This window comes from Enhydra lutris, unplaced genomic scaffold, assembly GCF_002288905.1.
Source record: "Enhydra lutris kenyoni isolate GAN:26980312 unplaced genomic scaffold, ASM228890v2 scaffoldscaffold28, whole genome shotgun sequence".
NCBI lineage: Eukaryota > Metazoa > Chordata > Mammalia > Carnivora > Mustelidae > Enhydra > Enhydra lutris.
The window spans coordinates 9,557,017-9,575,438 of record NW_019154112.1 but is presented as its reverse complement, the minus strand read 5'-3'; the positions used below and the strand labels follow the sequence as shown (position 1 = coordinate 9,575,438).

Sequence of the window (18,422 nt, the reverse complement as noted above, 5' to 3'; positions counted from 1 at the left end):
AATCATGTTAAATGATCTCTTTAGTTAATTGTTCAATTTGTTTACTAATATTCTGTTGAGGATTTTCACATCTCTGTTCACAGGAATATTGGCCTGTGATTTTATTTTTTTGTGGTGTCCTTATCTGGTATCAGAGTAATGCTAGCCTTGTAAAATGAGTAGAAAAGTGTTCCCTTCTTGGAGCACCTGTGTGGCTCAGTCAGTTGAGTATCCAACTCTTGATTTTGGCTCAGGTCGTGATCTCAGGGTTATTAAAATCAAGCCCCATGTCAGACTTTATGCTCAGCAGGGAAACTGAGATTCTCCATCTCCCTCTGCCCCCCATCCCACATTTGCTCTCTCCCCTTCTCTCAAATAAATAAATAAATAAATCTTTTTTTTTTTTAAGTGTTCCCTTCTTTTCTGTTTTTAGGGTTTTTTTTTTTTTTTTTTTGGAAGAGTTTGAAAAGAAGTGGTATTAATGTATTAATGTTTGGTGTATTTCACCGATGAAGACTTATGAACCTAAACTTCTGTCTATTGGGAAGTATTGATTATTGATTCAATCTTACTATTAATTCATTTGTTCAGATTTAATATTTTTTATGATTCAGTCTTGCCAAGTTGCATATTTCTAAGAATTTATTTATTTATTTTACCTTGTACAGTTTGTTGGCATATAATTGTTCAGAAGAGGGCTATTGGTTTCTAATTTTTAATTTCTCATAACAGGGTTTCCTGTACCAGGAGTTTAGTATTAGGACTAAGTTGACCTTACAAAATGAGTTCAGAAGTGGAATTAGGTTTATTTCCTCTTTTTTAATAAAAAAAAAAAGCTTTTGTAAGATCGGTATAATTTATTCTTCAAATATATTTAAAATAATTCTCCAGTGAAGATAGTTCGTTATGGCATTTTTATTTTTAGTTGTCCTTTAATTATGAATTCAATTTCTTTATTAGTTATAGGGCTATTCAGGTTTTCTATTTCTTCTTGTGTTAGTTTTGCTAATTTGAAAATTTTAAGGACTTCCTCTATTAAATCCATGTTAATTAATTTGTTGGCATAAAATTGTTAATAATATTCTTTCATTTATCTTTTAATTAATCTAGGGTTTGTAATGATGTCTGCTCTTCTGGTAATTGCATTTTATATTCTTTTTCTTGATCAATCAAAGGAATCCGTTTTATTATTCCCTTCCAGGAGCCATATTTTTTTTATTTTGTTGATTTTCTTTAGGTTATTAATTTTTAAATTTAATACTTTATTAGTTGCCACTCTCATCTTTATTATTTTCTTCTTTACCCTGTATTTAATTATTATTGTTATCTCATTAATTTTATTCTTAAGGTGGAAACTTAGATCATTGATTTTATAATTTTTTTAAAGATTTCATTCATTTTATTTTAGAGAGAGAGAACATGAGGGGGAGGGAGAAGCAGAGGGAGAGGGAAAGAGAAAGAGAATCAGCCTCCCCAATGAGTGGGGAGCCTGACATGAGGTTCAATCCCACAACCCTTAAATCTTCATCTGAGCTGAAACCAAGAGTCAGACATTTAGCTAACTGAGCCACCCAGGTGCCCCTAATTGTTTCTTTTGCAATAGAATGTTTAATTCCACAGTTTTCTCTTTAAGAAGTGTTTTAGGTGATCTTACAAATTTTGATAGATTATCTTTTTTTTATTATCCGGATCAACACATATTTTAATTTGTGATTTTTTTTTTTGACCTTGTCATATTTTGGGTATGTGTTGCTTGATTTCCAAAATTATGCTATTTCTGGAATTTTTAAGTTATTATCTTCTAATTTTATTGAGCTTGGAATTTTTTTTTGTCTGAAAGAGAGAGAACGAGAATGAGAGCATGAGCAGGGAGGAGAGGGAGAAGCAGCCTTCCCACAAGCAGGGAGCTAGATGCAGGGCCCAGCCCAAGATCATGATCTGAGCCAAAGGCAGATTTTTAATCAACTGAGCCACCCAGTCACCCCTAATTTTATTTAATTTTGATCAGAAAATATATGCTATGTGGTATCAGTTCTCTAATGTATTGAGTTTTTTTTGTTTGTTTGTTTTTGTTTTGTTTTAATGGCCAACCTGTGGTCTATCTTGGTGGGTATTCCCTTTGACTTGAGAAGAATGTTTTTTCAGCTTCATGATCCCAATAGCTATTCTCTGTCAGGCCTTCCAAAGTGTTACCTTGAACAAAAGCAACTTAGTATTTGGATAAAAACTCATAAAGATCCAGCTATACCCATTTATGGGTTACCGGTATGGTACCACACAAAACTTATATACCAGAATAAAATATTTTTTACCATAAGAATTACACATGTATTTTTTAATCTTTTTTAAAAAATGTTTTAAGTTTTTATTTAAATTCTAGATAACATAGAATATAATATTAGTTTTAGGAGTAGAATTTAGTGATTAATCACTTAAATAAAACACCTAGTATTCATTACAAGTGCCCTCCTTAATACCCATCACAGTTTTAGCACATACCCTGCCCACCACCCTTCGAGCAAGCCTCAGTTTATTTCCTATGATTAGGAGTCTCTTATGGTTTGTCTGCCTCTCTGATTTCATCTTGTTATATTTTTCCTTCCTTTCCCTTTGATCCTCTGTTGTTTCTTAAATTCCACATATGAATGAGATCATATGACAATTGTCTTTCTCTGATTGACTATTTCATTTAGCATAACACTCTCTACTTCCATTGCAAATGCAAGATTTCTTTCTTTCTTTCTTTTTTTTTTTTTTGATGGCTGAGTAGTATTTCAGTGTATATAGATACCATATCTTCTTTATCCATTCACTTTCCTTTCCATAGTTTTGGCTCGTTTCCATAGTTTGACTACTATGAACATTGCTGCTATAAACATTGGGGTGCAGGTGCCCCTTCAGATCACTAGTGCATTTGCTGGGTCTTAGGATAGCTCTATTTTTAACATTTTGAGGAACCCCCATACTGTTTTCCAGAGCGGTTGTACCAGCTTGCATTCCCACCAACAGCGTTAAGAGTGTTCCCCTTTCTCCACATCCTTGCCAACATCTGTTGTTTCCTGACTTGTTAATTTTAGCCATTCTGAACCAGTGTGAGGTGGTATCTCAATGTGGTTTTGATTTGTATTTCCCTGATGCCGAGTGACGTTGAGCATTTTTTGTGTCTATTAGCCATTTGTATGTCTTCTTTGGAGAAATGTTTGTTCATGTCTTCTGCCCATTTCTTGACTGCATTATTTGGTTTTTGGGTGTTGAGTTTGATAAGTCCTCTATAGATTTTGGATACTAGCCCTTTATCTGATAAGACATTTGCAAGTGTCCTCCCCCATTCTATGAACTGTCTTTTGGTTTTGTTGACTGTTTTCTTTACTGTGCAAAAGCTTTTTATCTTGATGAAGTCCCAGTAGTTCATTTTTGCCTTTCTTTACCTTGCCTTTGGAGACATGCCTTTCAAAAAGTTGCTGGAGCTGAGGTCACCGATGTTGCTGCCGGTGTTCTTCTCTAGGATTTTGGTGGATTTCTGTCTCACATTTAGGTCTTTCATCCATTTTGAGTCTATTTTTGTGTATGGTGTAAGGAAATGGTCCAGTTTCATTCTTCTGCATGTAACTGTCCAATTTTCCAAGCACCATTTGTTGAAGAGACTTTTTTCCATTGGACATTCTTTCCTGCTTTGTGGAAGATTAGTTCCCCATAGAATTGAGGGTCCATTTCTGGGTTCTCTATTCTGTTCCATTGATCTATGAGTCCGTTTTTGTGCCAATACTATACTGTCTTGATGATTACAGCTTTGTAATATAGCTTGAAGTCTAGAATTGTGATGCCATCAGCTTTTGTTTTCTTTTTTGACATTCCTTTGATTATTAGGGGCCTTTTCTGGTTCCATACACATTTTAGTATTATTTGTTCCAGCTCTGTGAAAAACATTGACAGTATTTTGATAGAGATTGCATTGAATCTACACACAATAATTTTGTTGCCTTTCTTCATCATACATTCCTATGTGAGGTAAAATACATATGAAAATTTTGTATTATCAATGAATATATTAAAAAGTATTATATCAGATGTAAAAAATGCAGATGTTATAAAATGTATATAATCCATTTGGAAATGGGGTGAACCATTAAATAGGGTCATTAGCTAAACATCTGGAACAAATTCCAGGAACTACACAATATTCAGAAAACCAGAGAATGGAGTATATGTGGGAAACAGCTGTTGATGATGTTGAAAAAAGTAGGAAAGAAGCACAGTATGCTAAACAAGAGTTATCATTATATCTGAATACAGGGAGTGATTTTGTCGAATTTAAATTTTGGAAGATGTGAAAATGGTTTGGAAGATTTATTGCAGGGGCAATAGGAGGAGGATGAAAATCTGTTAGGATATCAGTTATAGAAATCTTGATATGAAGAGATCATGACCTCGAATAAGTCAGTACAATGGGAACAGACATGAGGAAGCAAATTTGAGTCATGATATTCAGAAATCAGTTAAGATTTGATGAAGCATTAGGGAAGAAGATAAGCTAGGATCATTCTCAGATTGCTTGGTTTAGTTGTGGGTGGTGGTACTATTAACTGAGACAAACAATACAGGACAAGAGTGCCAGGAATGGCCAATATTCCCTGTACCAGCGATGAAAGATTAGTCCAAACTTCCCTGTGAAAGAGCGGAGAAGTCAAGGGGGTCAGCACTCAGTGATGAAGACCCTTTGCTCTTCTTTGCTCCCACATTTATTGGTCCTTTGGGATAATCACAACTCCTTATCACTGTTTCTTATGCATGTGACGTGTGACCAGGGGTCTTACTGAAACTAGGCGGATCTGTTTATGGGAGAGATAGCATATGCTAATCTGGGTGTTCTACTAAATGTAGCCTAAGGGACAATGCATACATCTCTTAGATCACAGGGTGGCGGTTTGGGCTAAGAAAGCTTTGGGGAAAGTAACTCCCCATAGCATTCCAATGGCAGAGTGGTTACTCTGGCCTTGGAGCATTCCGAAGGCCTATGCCCTTCTCTGACATCTTCCTTCACCCCCAGAAGACCTACATCCTTCTCCAAAACCTTCCTTTGCCCCCAGTGGCCTCTGTGTTACATTTTACCAAGCCAGGTATTATGGCTGATTTCATGCTCTACATTAACCCCAACACAAAAGCAAGTTTTGTAGAAAGCATAATCACTTCTGTTTGGTATGTTTTAAGTTTGAGGCTCTTGTGTTACATTCAAGTGGCCATATGTAGTAGATAAGAGGATATGTAGTTTCAGATATTTTACTAGATGCCTGAGCTAGAGATTATGATTTTAAAGTCTAAAGCTCATAGTATAGGATAGTCTGTTTGGATACAAAATAAAATTAAATGGCTACTTACTTTTTAAATCTCATTTAGTTTCTATTTTGCATTTCTTATAATGGAAATACTGTGTTGGTGTATAATCATCAATACAACTTATTAAACAAATACTCATTTATCATATACACCTTCTGAAAAATATTTTTCAGAAGGGGTTGTGGTAAAAATATAGAAATCCTGTTTCCATCATACATGGACTCTATTGAAGTAAGAAATGCGGAGAAGCAAAAATGGAGCTCTGTGTAACATTAACATTTAATAAGAGAGTGAAGAAGGAAGATTTTTATTGAGGAATATGAGAAGAGGTAATGCAAATCAGGTTAGACCAGAACAGAAAATTATCATTAATATGCAGAAACCAAGAAAGATGGGTAGTCATAAATTCCATGTATTCAGTGTCTATAAGTGAAATTAACACCATGAAGAGATCACTAATGTCTGTGAAAGATAATTAAATACAGCTGTGAGGACTGGAGTCAGATTGTTGAGAAATAAAGGGGATATAAGGAAGTGGAGAGGATATTTATTTAGGTTGCTTTATCGGGTAGCTTGATTTTATTTTCTTTATATTTCTTTTTTTCAAGTAACTTGATTTTAAAGAGGATAGAGAAAAAGTGACTAGAGAGAATAAGTTCAGAGAAGTTTTGATTATTTTATATGCTTTAATAGTTATATGCTAAGATGGAAGGAGTAATAGAGAAAGCACGATTGAAGACACAGGAAAATGAAAGGGAAAGTGAATGAATGAAGTCCTCACTGGGCAGAAGGGTTGGTATCCAGAGTGCAGGTGTGTGCATTTACTTTCCATGAATGGAGGGACATCTTTTACCTTGTCTTGTGTCCTAATGGAGGAACATATTGTAATGTCAGTCAGGACATAGAAAACAAGTATCGGCATGTATTTGGATGCTACTAAAGCACAAAGATTCTTGGATTTAATAAAAAAAAAAAAATACAATTCAGTCTTGTGCTGTATATAGAAAGAAATATGTCTTCAGCAAAATTACATGAGTAGATAACCTAAGGATAGGGAAACATATCTGTCAAAGATGAACCAAAAGAGAATAAAAATAGCAATATTAGAATTCAGTTCACAAAAATTCCACAATTGCTTCCCTACATTTTATGATTAACTCAGCACAGCAACCAAGGAACCCTGTTAAAACCTAATATATATTAGGTCATTTCTGTGCTCGTGTATTTTATGAACTTTCAAAAGGGAAACCATACACCCATGAAATAGTAACAAAATAACAAAAGACTGGGAGAAACACACACACACACTGAAACAAGTACCAGAGAGAACTCTCATTTTCACCTACTTAGTTACTGATTATTTCCTACTATCTCACCTACTATTGTCAAAAAAGTTGAAATATCACCTTGATAATTTTGTTCCCAGGTTCTGCTAGGAGTGCCCTCACTGAATAGAGAAAGTTAGGAAAATGAATAAAAGTACTCAGAAAATGCAGCATCTGTAATAAAGTCGAGTATCCCGTTTTCTTTTTCATGTTTTTCAAAATGGTAGTGTAATTATTTTTGAATACTGTATTAAATACAAGTGAATATTTTCACACTTGATCTTTTTTAAAAAATCTTCATGCTTATATTATTTTTATGTTATAATAACTAAATACCTCAGATGGATTTTTATAAGCAACATGCTTGTGTTAATATAGGAATTCTGTACCTCATTGTCATGAATCACCTTAGTTTAATATCATTGAGAGTAAATCTAAGGTTCATTTTTTCTGCTCTGTGTGTCTGGATCTGTAAACATTTCATGCGAAGGCAAATATAAAGTATTTCTTCCATCTGAATATCATTTTTCTCCCATAAAATGGTCTACTGTATTTCTTAAGGATTCCTTAAATGGAATTTAAAATGCTGTTAGTGCAAAAGTTTTGAATAAAATTTTCACATGTTCATATTTCTGATGTATGGCATGGAGTTTCAGAAGCCATGTCTCATCACAATAATCTTTCATTTAAGTTTGTGTTTGTTGCTTAACATCTGTAAATTGTTAAGATGAGGTATTACACAGACTTGCTTTGGTTTAGATCAGTTTGGAACACATCCCAGGATACTTAATCAGGGTATAATCTGGCATGGTGCAGTCTTTAAAAAGGGGTGTGTGTGTGTGTGTGTGTGTGTGTGTGTGTGTGTGTATTTTAAATAAATTGCATTTTTTTGTAGAAATATTTGTGTCTTGTCCTTTTTAAAAAAATAAGTTAAGAAAGGCTTCTATCCCACTTTTGGATTATTATCCCACTTTTTAGATTATCTATAGTTGTAGGCAAGCATAATACTTGATACTAAATTCAAAAACAATCTGGAAAAATACATAACGGTGTTGCTTCTCAGCAACTGTTTGGACCATTTTTATACATGCCTGAAATGTTTGATATGAACTATGTTGAAAGGTACAACAAATGTTCTATTGTATTTTCATCTAATTTCCTTAAAATGTGTATAAAGAGTTTCTTCTTTATTTGCAAACTCTGTGGCAAGAGTAATTTATATAACTAAGGATAGAGACTGGGAGAAAGTTTTTATTTTATTTTATTTTATTTTAATAAAAAGTTTTTTATTTTTGTAGTTAATTTTGATTTCAGATTAGAGTATAGATTGGCCACACTTATGATTAATCTTGAAATATGAATTTTTAAATGTATACCCAAGGAAATAAAGCATCAGAAAAATTTTTCTGAAATTTTAAGAATGTTAAAATGTGTTAAGAATAGACAAAATTAATGAAATATCCAGACTTAAGTGAATAAATAACATTTTGAAAACATTAAAGTAGTTGCTTCTAGTTACTAACTGTAACCTTTTGAATCAATTTGAAATGAAATTAAATGAATTTTGATATTTAGTAATTTAATATTATTTTAATGATAACCATATTTTGTTTGCTTTTAATAAAACACTCCTGTGGCAATTCTGCACATATTCAAAATTTGAAGCTTACTCAAATCTGGCAATTACTTTTCATTGGCCCATCTTTATGACACTTAAAAATATGAAAATTGGGGGACACCTGCGTGGCTCAGTTGTTGGGCATCTGCCTTTGGCTCAGGTCATGTTCCCAGGGTCCTAGGATGGAGCCCGTCATTAGGCTTCCTGCTCAGTGGGAAGCCTGCTTCTCCCTCTCCCACTCCCCTGCTTGTGTTCCCCCTCTTGCTGTGTCTCTCTCTGTCAAATAAATAAGTAAGTCTTTTTTTAAAAATATGAAAATTGGAGTGCCTGGGTGGCTCAGGGGGTTAAGCATCCAACTCTTGGTTTCAGCTCAGGTCATGATCTCAAGGTTGTAAGATTGGGCCTTGCTTCTAGCTCACTCCCAGAGTGGACTGTATTTCCCCTGCTCATGCCTGTACACTCTCTCTCAAATAAATAAATAAAATATTTTTTTATTTAAATATTTTATTTATTTATTTATTTGACAGAGATAGAGAGCTCAAACAGGTGGAGTGGCAGACAGAAGGAGAGGAAAAAGCCACTGAGGAAAGAGCCTGATGTGGGGCTCAATCCCAACCTGAACAGAAGGCAGCCACTTAACTGACTGAGCCACCCAGGCTCCCCAATAAATAAAATCTTTTTTTTTTTTTAAGATTTTATTTATTTGACAGACAGATCACAAGTAGGCAGAGAGACAGGAAGAGAGAGAGAGAGAGAGGAGGAAGCAGGCTCCCACTGAGCAGAGAGCCCAATGCGGGGCTCGATCCCAGGACCCTGGGATCATGACCTGAGCCAAAGGCAGAGGCTTTAACCCACTGAGCCATCCAGGTGCCCTTAAATAAAATCTTTAAAAAAACATGAAACAACCTAAATAAGATTATACTAACAATTTTCTAGAAAATATTCAGATGTATAAAGAAGAGTCTCCTTTACCCTTCTTGTTATCAGTATTTTAATGTTCTTTTCTGCCTCTTTATTTAACTTAACACCACTTTGGGGTTTTTTTATTAATTGTATATTTTATTGTGTTTTCTGGGTGACGTTAAGGGAAATTTATGTTTATCCTAAATGCACTTTAATATTTTCTAGACAAGGACTTACTTTTGATGATGAATAGTATTTTGCTTATAGTGTAGTAAATACAAATTTAATGTCTAATTAGTGATTTAAAATAGTCAAAAGATTCTCACCAATCTCTTCGAATTGCATGATTTCAGACCTTATTACTGTTTTGTCAGCTAAACAGGCAACCAATGAGGTTGCATATCACCTGCCCCAGCTAGGGTCTGGGCAGAGGATAATTGGGATCATTGGCATAAAGTCCTGGCCTGGAGGGGACGCCTGGGTGGCTCAGTCGGTTAATCTGCTGCCTTCTGCTCAGGTCATGATCCCAGAGTCCTGGGATTGAGTCCCACATCGGGCTCCTTGCTCAGTAGGGAGCCTGCTTCTCTTTCAGCCTCTGCCTGCCACTTTGCCTGTTTGTGCTCTCTCTCTGACAAATAAATAAATAAAATCTTAAAAAAGAAAAAAAAAAAGGTCCTGGCCTGGGGATATTGCCTTTATAATGTTATCCTTGATAAGACTATGTTCAATCAATCAGAATTTCTGAGGGACCTTATTTAGGACATAAAGAGATCATGATACATTGTGCATAATATTGCCTCATTTGGGAAGAATTTTGAATTACAAATATATTCCATAATTCCTTTATTTTGTTATAGGCTTATAAAATGAACTGTTTTCCTTGTTTAACATCTTAGCAAGTGGGAATTCAACTAACTGCTTTTGTGAATCTAGTTCATTTCATTGTATGACCTGAGCAAGTGTAGAGGAATGAATTAATAAGCTGTGTCCATCTTAAACTTTTTATAGTAAACATCTCTTAAGTCTTAGGTGTCCCCATATTATGAATTCATTTGAGTTTTCTTGCTTGGAAAGCAACAGTTCTTAATAGTTCATACAGACGAACTTTCCCTTGTTAAAAAAAAAATATATATATATATATATTTTAAAGATTTTATTTATTTATTTGACAGACAGAGATCACAAGTAGGCAGAGGCAGGCAGAGAGAGAGAGGAGGAAGCAGGCTCCCTGCTGAGCAGAGAGCCCGACGCGGGGCTGCATCCCAGGACCCTGGGATCATGACCTGAGTGGAAGGCAGAGGCTTTAACCCACTGAGCCACCCAGGTGCCCCCCAAAATATATTCTTTTTCTCCCTCTTTTTCTTGTTCTCACTTTATCTTTTATCTTATTTTGTAGCTACCATTATAGTTTTTCTCCTATTCAACTGAAGGTTTTTAGTAGTACATTTTCTTCTTTTTGCTAGTAAACAAGGCTTCATCTTTCACTATCTTAATATTGGTTCTCACTTAATATAGCTGGGATTTATTCATCCTTTTGTGATATTTTTGAGTAATGGTTCACTGTCAGTATTTGGGAAAACAAGGGCCTGGAGTTTGGTGAGCAGCCTTTCCTGCAGATGCTGTCTCTGCAGTAGGAAGGAAAACTGACATGTGTTCAGAGCAAAGCCACTGAGGCAGGAAGGTGGAATCATACCACAAAGCAGAGGGACTGGAGCTGTTTGAGAAGACGTCTCACGGGGCTGCAGGCACCAGTTTTAGCTCTGTCTACTGGGTGTTGCTGCTATTACTATTCATCATCTCTGTTATCATCAATGTCCTCATTTTTGCATTCATTTTCAATGTCACCAAGAGGAGAGCTGATGTATAGATTTATTTTAAGTGGTAAAACATTTTCTAATTTATCAGTGGTTGTGTTTCTGGATGACTGTTCCAAAGTAGCATCTCTAGTGGAAATGGTATCAGAGTGGTCTCATATGAATAAACCCAGCCCCAAATTTATTGCTTTAGTAAATATGCGTGTGGAAATTTTTATAGCACAATATAAACCTGAGGTCACTGTATCAGTAATAAGCTAGAGAAGATATACAGCTTGACCTTTTCTTTTCTGCCTACCTTACATTGTTTATTCCATATGAATATCTTTTCATATTGGCTTTAATAATGCATAAGTTTTGAGAAGACAGATATTTTCTACATCCTTCAAGACACTGAGGCTTATGTACATAAATATTAATTCTATGGCTGTTTACAGCATTTTTCGAATCAATCAAACCCTGCTCAGAACATTTTTACTAACATACATTTTAAATGATATTTCAGATTCAGTCTTACAAAATGTGATGGGTACAAGGTAAAAGGAAACTCAGAATTACAGGGTTAGAACACCAGGAAACAACTCTACTCTGGTAACCTAGAGGTACTGTGGTTTCACATGGGTGCCAGTGTAGGCCTTCATGTACTTGACTGTGACTTGTGCAAGGATCATTTTCATAAGAAATTTGCAAGGATAAGTAGAAAGATGCCAAGCATTCTTCTTTTCCTTAAAAGATATTTTAATGTGCTAAAGAGAAATTATTTCCCAATGGCATAGAAAATTTATATCGTTCTCTCTTCTTTGAATAGGTTATGTGGGTATGCAATTTATGTCGAAAGCAACAAGAAATCTTAACCAAATCTGGGGCGTGGTTCTTTGGAAGTGGCCCTCAGCAGCCAAGTCAGGATGGAACTTTAAGCGACACAGCTACAGGTGCTGGTTCTGAGGTACCAAGAGAAAAGAAAGCACGGCTCCAAGAGCGGTCACGGTCTCAGACACCCCTGAGCACAGCGGCTGCCACCTCCCAGGACACAGCTCCTCCCAGCACTCAACCCGACAGGAGCAAAGGGGCTGAGTCCTCACAGCAAGCCGTGGGGCCCGAGCAGAAGCCGGCTTCATCCAGGTCTAGAAGTGAACCTCCGAGAGAGAGGTAATAGTTCATTAACCCTGTAAGCAAAAGGCAAGGTTTTGTATTAAGAGTAAACCTATTTTCAAGAATTTAATTGCTATTAAGAGGAACACGTGGAGGTACTTCTCAGGCCCCACAGGGAAGGCAGCAACAGGCCTAGGGTGCTTTGTTCATCTCTAGAAAGCATTGTTCCTCAAGGAGACCTTTATTGAAAAGCTTTTCTTTCATAACATGCACACAGGTAAACAAGTCACCCGAGTGAGATACTGACTTACAGCCTTGAACTCAGAAGAGCATTTAGATCATTTATTCACTTATAGAATTAGCACTTTAATGGAAAGCGTGCTCTGAGTATGAGGGAACCTGACCCACTGGAAGGTACACAGGTACCTTCTTTGAGGACATTTCTTTTATGCTGAGTTCTGACAAGTAATTAGGAATGAATCAGTTGACGAATGAAATGAGGACTGCAGTTATACGCATAGGCATGTGGCCTGAGGAAACAAGTTCTCATGTGAGAACGTAAAGGATGCCCACTGCCAAGAGTGTGAGTAGCGGAGGAGAGCAGGGGAGAGCCCGGGACAGGTGGCTGGTTAGGTATCAGGGCCCAAGTCAGACTGGGCCTTTTGGCCAGGTTAAATTTTATAGATTTTATCCTAGGAAGAATGGAAAGCTACTGAGGGTTTTAATCATGGGCTAACATGATCAGATAATTTGCTTTAATTGATTCATTCCTTCATTCAACAATGCATCTATGATCAGACAGGAGGGTATGTGCTGGGAGACAGTGTTAACAAGGAGGATATAGCCCTTATTTATGAGGTTGGTAGTCTGGGGGACCTTTATATTGTTAAGACTAGGTGTTTTGTTTTTGTTTGTATAATCCTTATGCATCCCACTGTGTGGGAGAGTAGGTGCCAAGGAAGACTTTGGTTCCCCTTTTCAAGCAAAGCCCATATAATAACATCAAGGACTTCTATTTTTTTTTAAGATTTTTATTTATTTATTTATTTAGACAGAGATCACAAGTATGTAGAGAGGCAGGCAGAGAGAGAGAGGAGGAAGCAGGCTCCCTGCTGAGCGGAGAGCCCGATGTGGGGCTCGATGTGGGGCTCGATGTGGGGCTCGATCCCAGTACCCTGAGATCATGACCTGAGCCGAAGGCAGAGGCTTAATCCATTGAGCCACCCAGGCTCAACACCCAGGCGCCCCAACATCAAGGACTTCTAAGTTAAGCAGATCTTCCAGTCCTGGTTCTGTCACACTAGGCAGTAACAACCCATCTTGCAGGGCTGTGGCAAGGATTAAATGGGAGCATGTGTTTAGAAGCTGGCCTTCAATGAAAGTAGCCATTTTTCAAGCTAGTAGACAATGTGTGTTTACTATAAGCAAACACTGTGCCAAGAATCAGAATAAAAATAAGACCATGACATGATCCCTTTTCTGACAGACCCTAGGGAAGACAACACACAATATCCTAAGGAAGACAGACACCTGGGCAATTAACTGTATGGTGGCTGATTTGATCAAACCTAGAAAATACATATAGTACTTTGGGAGCCACAGGAAAGTGGGGGTGCCTTCTGAATTAAGCTTTCTAGGATTTCCGGGAGTTTTAGGGTAGATAGGGTAGGAGGGAACATTTCAGAAAGAGAGAATGAGTGCACCTAAACTATGTGGAGAGTACACCAGATATAGTTCAGTGAAGGTATAATGGATAGCTTTTGGTGACAGACTGGTGGGTTAAAAAGAAACAAAAATATTAAAGGTGCACTTTGGGATTGATCAGAAAATGACACCTGTAAATAAAAGAATTTGGAGCTGTTAAGTTTTTAAAGAGAAAATATGAAACCTGTTTTTGATATATGGTTTAAAACAAACTACAAAGATTACAGGAATAAGGATGGAGAAACAACTTTTTGTAACATTTTAGATGAAATTTAAAGAAGATTGTTAGGGACAGATGCTGTTACTGATTATAAAAGCTACTTACTGATGATATAAATACTTAAGAAAATACTGAGGTCATTAAGGGTATAGAAGGAAAAGAAGAGATGGGTGGCAACTTTGGGGAGATAAGTGAGACCAAAAGAAGGTTGTTAGACTGTTTACAATGATTGTTGAAGAATTCTTCATCGAGAGTTAATGGAAATGGGATAATTAGAGGGAGAGGTGAGGAAAGGCATACTCAGGGAAGCAGAGATCAGAAAGACTGGAGAACTCCTTCCATTTTCATGACACTTTAGTTCTCTGCAAAGCACTTTCACAGATGGTCTTTCTAATGCTCATGAGCTTTGCAAGGTAAGCATTATTTATCAGCATTTCAAGGAAAGTAAATTGATTCAATATAAGCTTCAAACAAGATCCACTGTGCCTTAATGAGCTACTAAATGTCTGCGGTACAATCCTCACACTTTTATGGAAACAATGTTTGATCATTGATATATGATCCTTTTAGACTCTAACTTACATTGTAAAACTGCAGAGCCACCCTTGGAATTACACCCTCCAATGAAAATCCCGTTCACTTCAAAAGACCATTGTGAACTAAATGTCCACAGCACAATTTGCCATGCTATTTTGCTTACTTACGCTGTTTGAAACCCTTCACCTTTTCTTTCCACCATTACTAGACCCTCCTTAAACCGACCCCAAAGTACTTTGGTAATCCACAATAGAAATTGCCCTTTTCTTTATCTTGTATTTTTTTCTTGATTTTTTAAAAAGATTTTATTTTTATTTGAGAGAAAGAGACAGTAAGAGAGAGCATGAAAGGGGAGAAGGTCAGAGGGAGAAGCAGACTCCCCGTGGAGCTGGGAGTCCGATGCGGGACTAGATCCCGGGACTAGATCCTGGGACTCCGGGATCATGACCTGAGCTGAAAGCAGTTGCTTAACCAACTGAGCCACCCAGGCGCCCTTTTTCTTGATTTTTATGGATGATGTCTGCTTTTGTACTTTCAGTCAAAAGATGCTCCCCCTTGGAAAGCCCTTTATGGGCCTCAAAATAAAAAAAGAAAGAAAGAAGGAAAAAGAAAAAAAAAGCTTAGGTTGTTCCCACCTTAATAGCATGTAGTGTCAGGACACTTTGGACAAGGCCTCTATTTTTTGTAACTTCTGGTGTAATTGCTGGAACTTTCCCAAATTAGGGGCACTCCAATGTACAAGAAAGGGCTGAAAGGGGCAAATGAGTGAGATATCTACAATATTTAAAGACTGCCAAAACCTTTTATCTTTGCAGTGTCTTCAACCTGATGGAGAGAAAAGTAGAACACAAAACTGTTGTGTGTAGGGGTGTTTTTATGGGTTTTTGTTTTGTTTTGTTTTGTTTTGCATTGTGTTCTTAAATGGGGGAGAGGGAAAAGAAGGGGGGAGGAAAAATGAATAATAATTAGAAACATTTCAATATTTCTATTATTTTTGCCCAAGGAAGGTAAAATGAAGGCTAAGTTTCAACCATTTATTTCCTAACCAACTCCCTTAAAATTGTTTAGGTGCACATGACCTTGTTAAAATTACTTCTGTTCTACTATTAAAGAAGTGCTACTAGATTTAATTTTTGAAATGGACATACTTGTATTCACATTTCTTTAAAAGTTTCTATTATGATAGATTGTCACTATGTACTGTCCAGATATATCAAGTATATATTTAGAATTGAGCTGACATGTGTGTATTATCTTTTGCTACTGTTATTACCCATATTAATTTCATCTAAAACATTTTTAAGTCTTTCATTCACAGCAGAATTTAGCATACAACTTGTTCATTTATTGAATTAATGTATTGGTCCTTTTTATTCATCTAGCTAATTTATGGAGAATCTGAAATGTGAAAACAACTTTTTAAAGTTCCTTGGGGTGCTGTTCTGTAAAGAGCTTTATTTAGAAAGCTAATCAGATACACACGTTTAATGTGGTTATCAACTCGCTTAATTAGACATCAAATTATAGCGAGTCATTTGAAAGGATTTAAATGGAATGCGAAGAAACGACGCTTCTTAGATCTGGTCTCCATTTGTAGCTTTATACATTGCTTTCCCTCTTCACGTCCCCGTATTTTCACAGGAAGAAGACTCCGGGACTCTCGGAGCAGAACGGTAAAGGAGCCCTGAAGAGCGAGCGGAAACGTGTGCCCAAGTCCTCAGCGCCGCCGGGAGAGGGGGCGGTGGAAGAACGCGAGCGGAAAGAAAGGCGGGAAAGCCGAAGGCTTGAGAAAGGGCGGTCACAAGACTACCCGGACGTGCCGTTAAAGCGAGAGGACCGCAAAGCGGCGGACGACGAGAAGCAGAGGAAAGAGGAGGAGTACCAGACCAGGTACCGCAGCGATCCGAACCTGGCGCGGTACCCGGTGAAACCGCCGCCGGAGGAGCAGCAGATGCGCATGCACGCCCGCGTGTCCCGTGCGAGGCACGAGCGGCGCCACAGCGACGTGGCTCTCCCGCGCACGGAGGCGGGCACCGCGCTGCCCGAGAGCAAGGCCGGCAAGCGCGCACCGGCCGCCGCCAGGGCCTCGCCGCCGGAGTCGCCGCGGGCCTATTCGGCCGAGAGGACTGCGGAAGCCAGGGCGCCGGGCGCCAAGCAGCTCACGAACCACAGCCCGCCGGCACCCAGGCATGGGCCGGTCCCCGCAGAAGCCCTGGAGCCCAAAGCCCAGGAGCCCCTCAGGAAGCAGAGCCGCCTGGACCCCAGCTCCGCCGTCCTCATCAGGAAGTCCAAGCGCGAGAAGGTGGAGACGATGCTGCGGAACGACTCCTTGAGCTCTGATCAGTCCGAATCCGTGCGGCCGTCTCCGCCCAAGCCGCACCGGTCCAAGAGGGGCGGCAAGAAGCGGCAGATGTCCGTGAGCAGCTCCGAGGAGGAGGGCGTGTCCACGCCGGAGTACACCAGCTGCGAGGACGTGGAGCTCGAGAGTGAGAGCGTCAGCGAGAAAGGTAAGGCGGAGAGCTGCTCCGGCAGGCCCCGGGACGCTGCTGCGCCTCGGAGGCGCGCCTGGGCCGAGCTCGGAGGCGCGCGGCGTGCGCGGGGACCCGGAGGCGCTGGGGTGCGAAGCTCGGAGGTGCGCGCGCAGGGAGATCCGAGGCGCGTGTGTGCCGGGGGGGGGGGGGGAGTGGGGGTCGAAAGGTGTAACGTGATGACCGTACTTACACTGCAGTATGGTGTGTTAGAAAGTCCTGAGGGTAGATTCGAAAAGTTCACATCACAGGGGAAAAACGAATTCTAGCTAGGTAGGAAGATGGATGCTAGCGAAACTTTGGTAATCATTTCGCTCTCTGTCAGATCATTATGCGGTATATCTTAAAATTTATACGGAGCTGTATGTCAATTATATCTCCATAGTTCCACAGAAGTGGGGGATAAAGTCCGGCGTGGAATGCTCACAGACACAGCCTCACAGAGAACAGAGTAGAAGGTTTTAGCTTGTTTGTTTTCTAGTTTCCTTTTTTTTTTTTTTTTTTTTGGTAGAATTTTGAAACATAATCACAAGCTTCAAATTTGGGTTACAAAAGTTCTTAAAGACTTTGGCTCCTGTCATTCTGGGAAATTCAGTATGCAGTCTTGTGTTTTTAAGCTATTATTTTGGGGTGGATTTGGGGGGAAACACTTTTCTAGAAAACCAAAACTATTCCTGAGAAAGGGGAATGTACCTTGTTGGTTTTTTTTGTTTTGTTTTGTTTTGTTTTTTTAACTTTAGTGGTGTGATACTCCAGAGAGGTAGTATTTTTCAAGTTTTGGGTCAATCTTCTTCACAGCTTGTGAAGAAAGTGTACCATGCTGATGTTATATGTTGTATTGGATAGTAACTTTGTAGTTCAAAGTTTATTTTACCTATCACATTACAAAGCATTTTGGAGCATTGTGTGATAAGCTGGCTTTTTTTTTTTTTTTTGGTCTTGTTCTGCCATCTATAATACCTTGACCACATGTAGCTATTTAAATTAATTACAATTAAAGAAACTTAAAAATTCATTTCCCCAGTTACACTAGCCACATTTCAAGTGCTCAAGAGCAATCATCGCAGAAAGTTCCTTTAGATAACATAACACTGGCCTAGAAAATACTTCAATTTAATGTTGAAATTGTGTATTTCTTTCATTTTGCTATTCACTCACATTTAATTTGGCCACAGTCCTAAATTGGGTGGTGGTGGTCATCATCTTTGTTGTAGTGTTTCTTAGTAACATTGTGGAGTAACTATTTTTAGAGATTTCTGGCTTGTCTTAGAGTTGTTAAATTATATACTAAATATTACAAATTTATAAAAAAGTAACTTTGCTTTCTTATTTTCTCTATCTTCAAACTGCTATGTCCTCTCTGTCTAG

The 18,422-nt window shown here is 38.1% G+C and overlaps 1 protein-coding gene across 2 annotated transcripts in view; it reads left to right on the top strand.

Moving 5' to 3' along the window:
* Positions 1–18,422, top strand: part of LOC111152143 (regulating synaptic membrane exocytosis 1) — a 498,025-nt gene that overhangs the window by 263,636 nt on the left and 215,967 nt on the right. For both annotated transcript variants that reach the window (XM_022510447.1, XM_022510446.1), the window contains exons 5-6: positions 11,782–12,122; positions 16,168–17,033. In XM_022510447.1, coding sequence (XP_022366155.1) covers positions 11,782–12,122; positions 16,168–17,033 — 1,207 coding nt within the window. The remainder of the gene's footprint in view (positions 1–11,781; positions 12,123–16,167; positions 17,034–18,422) is intronic.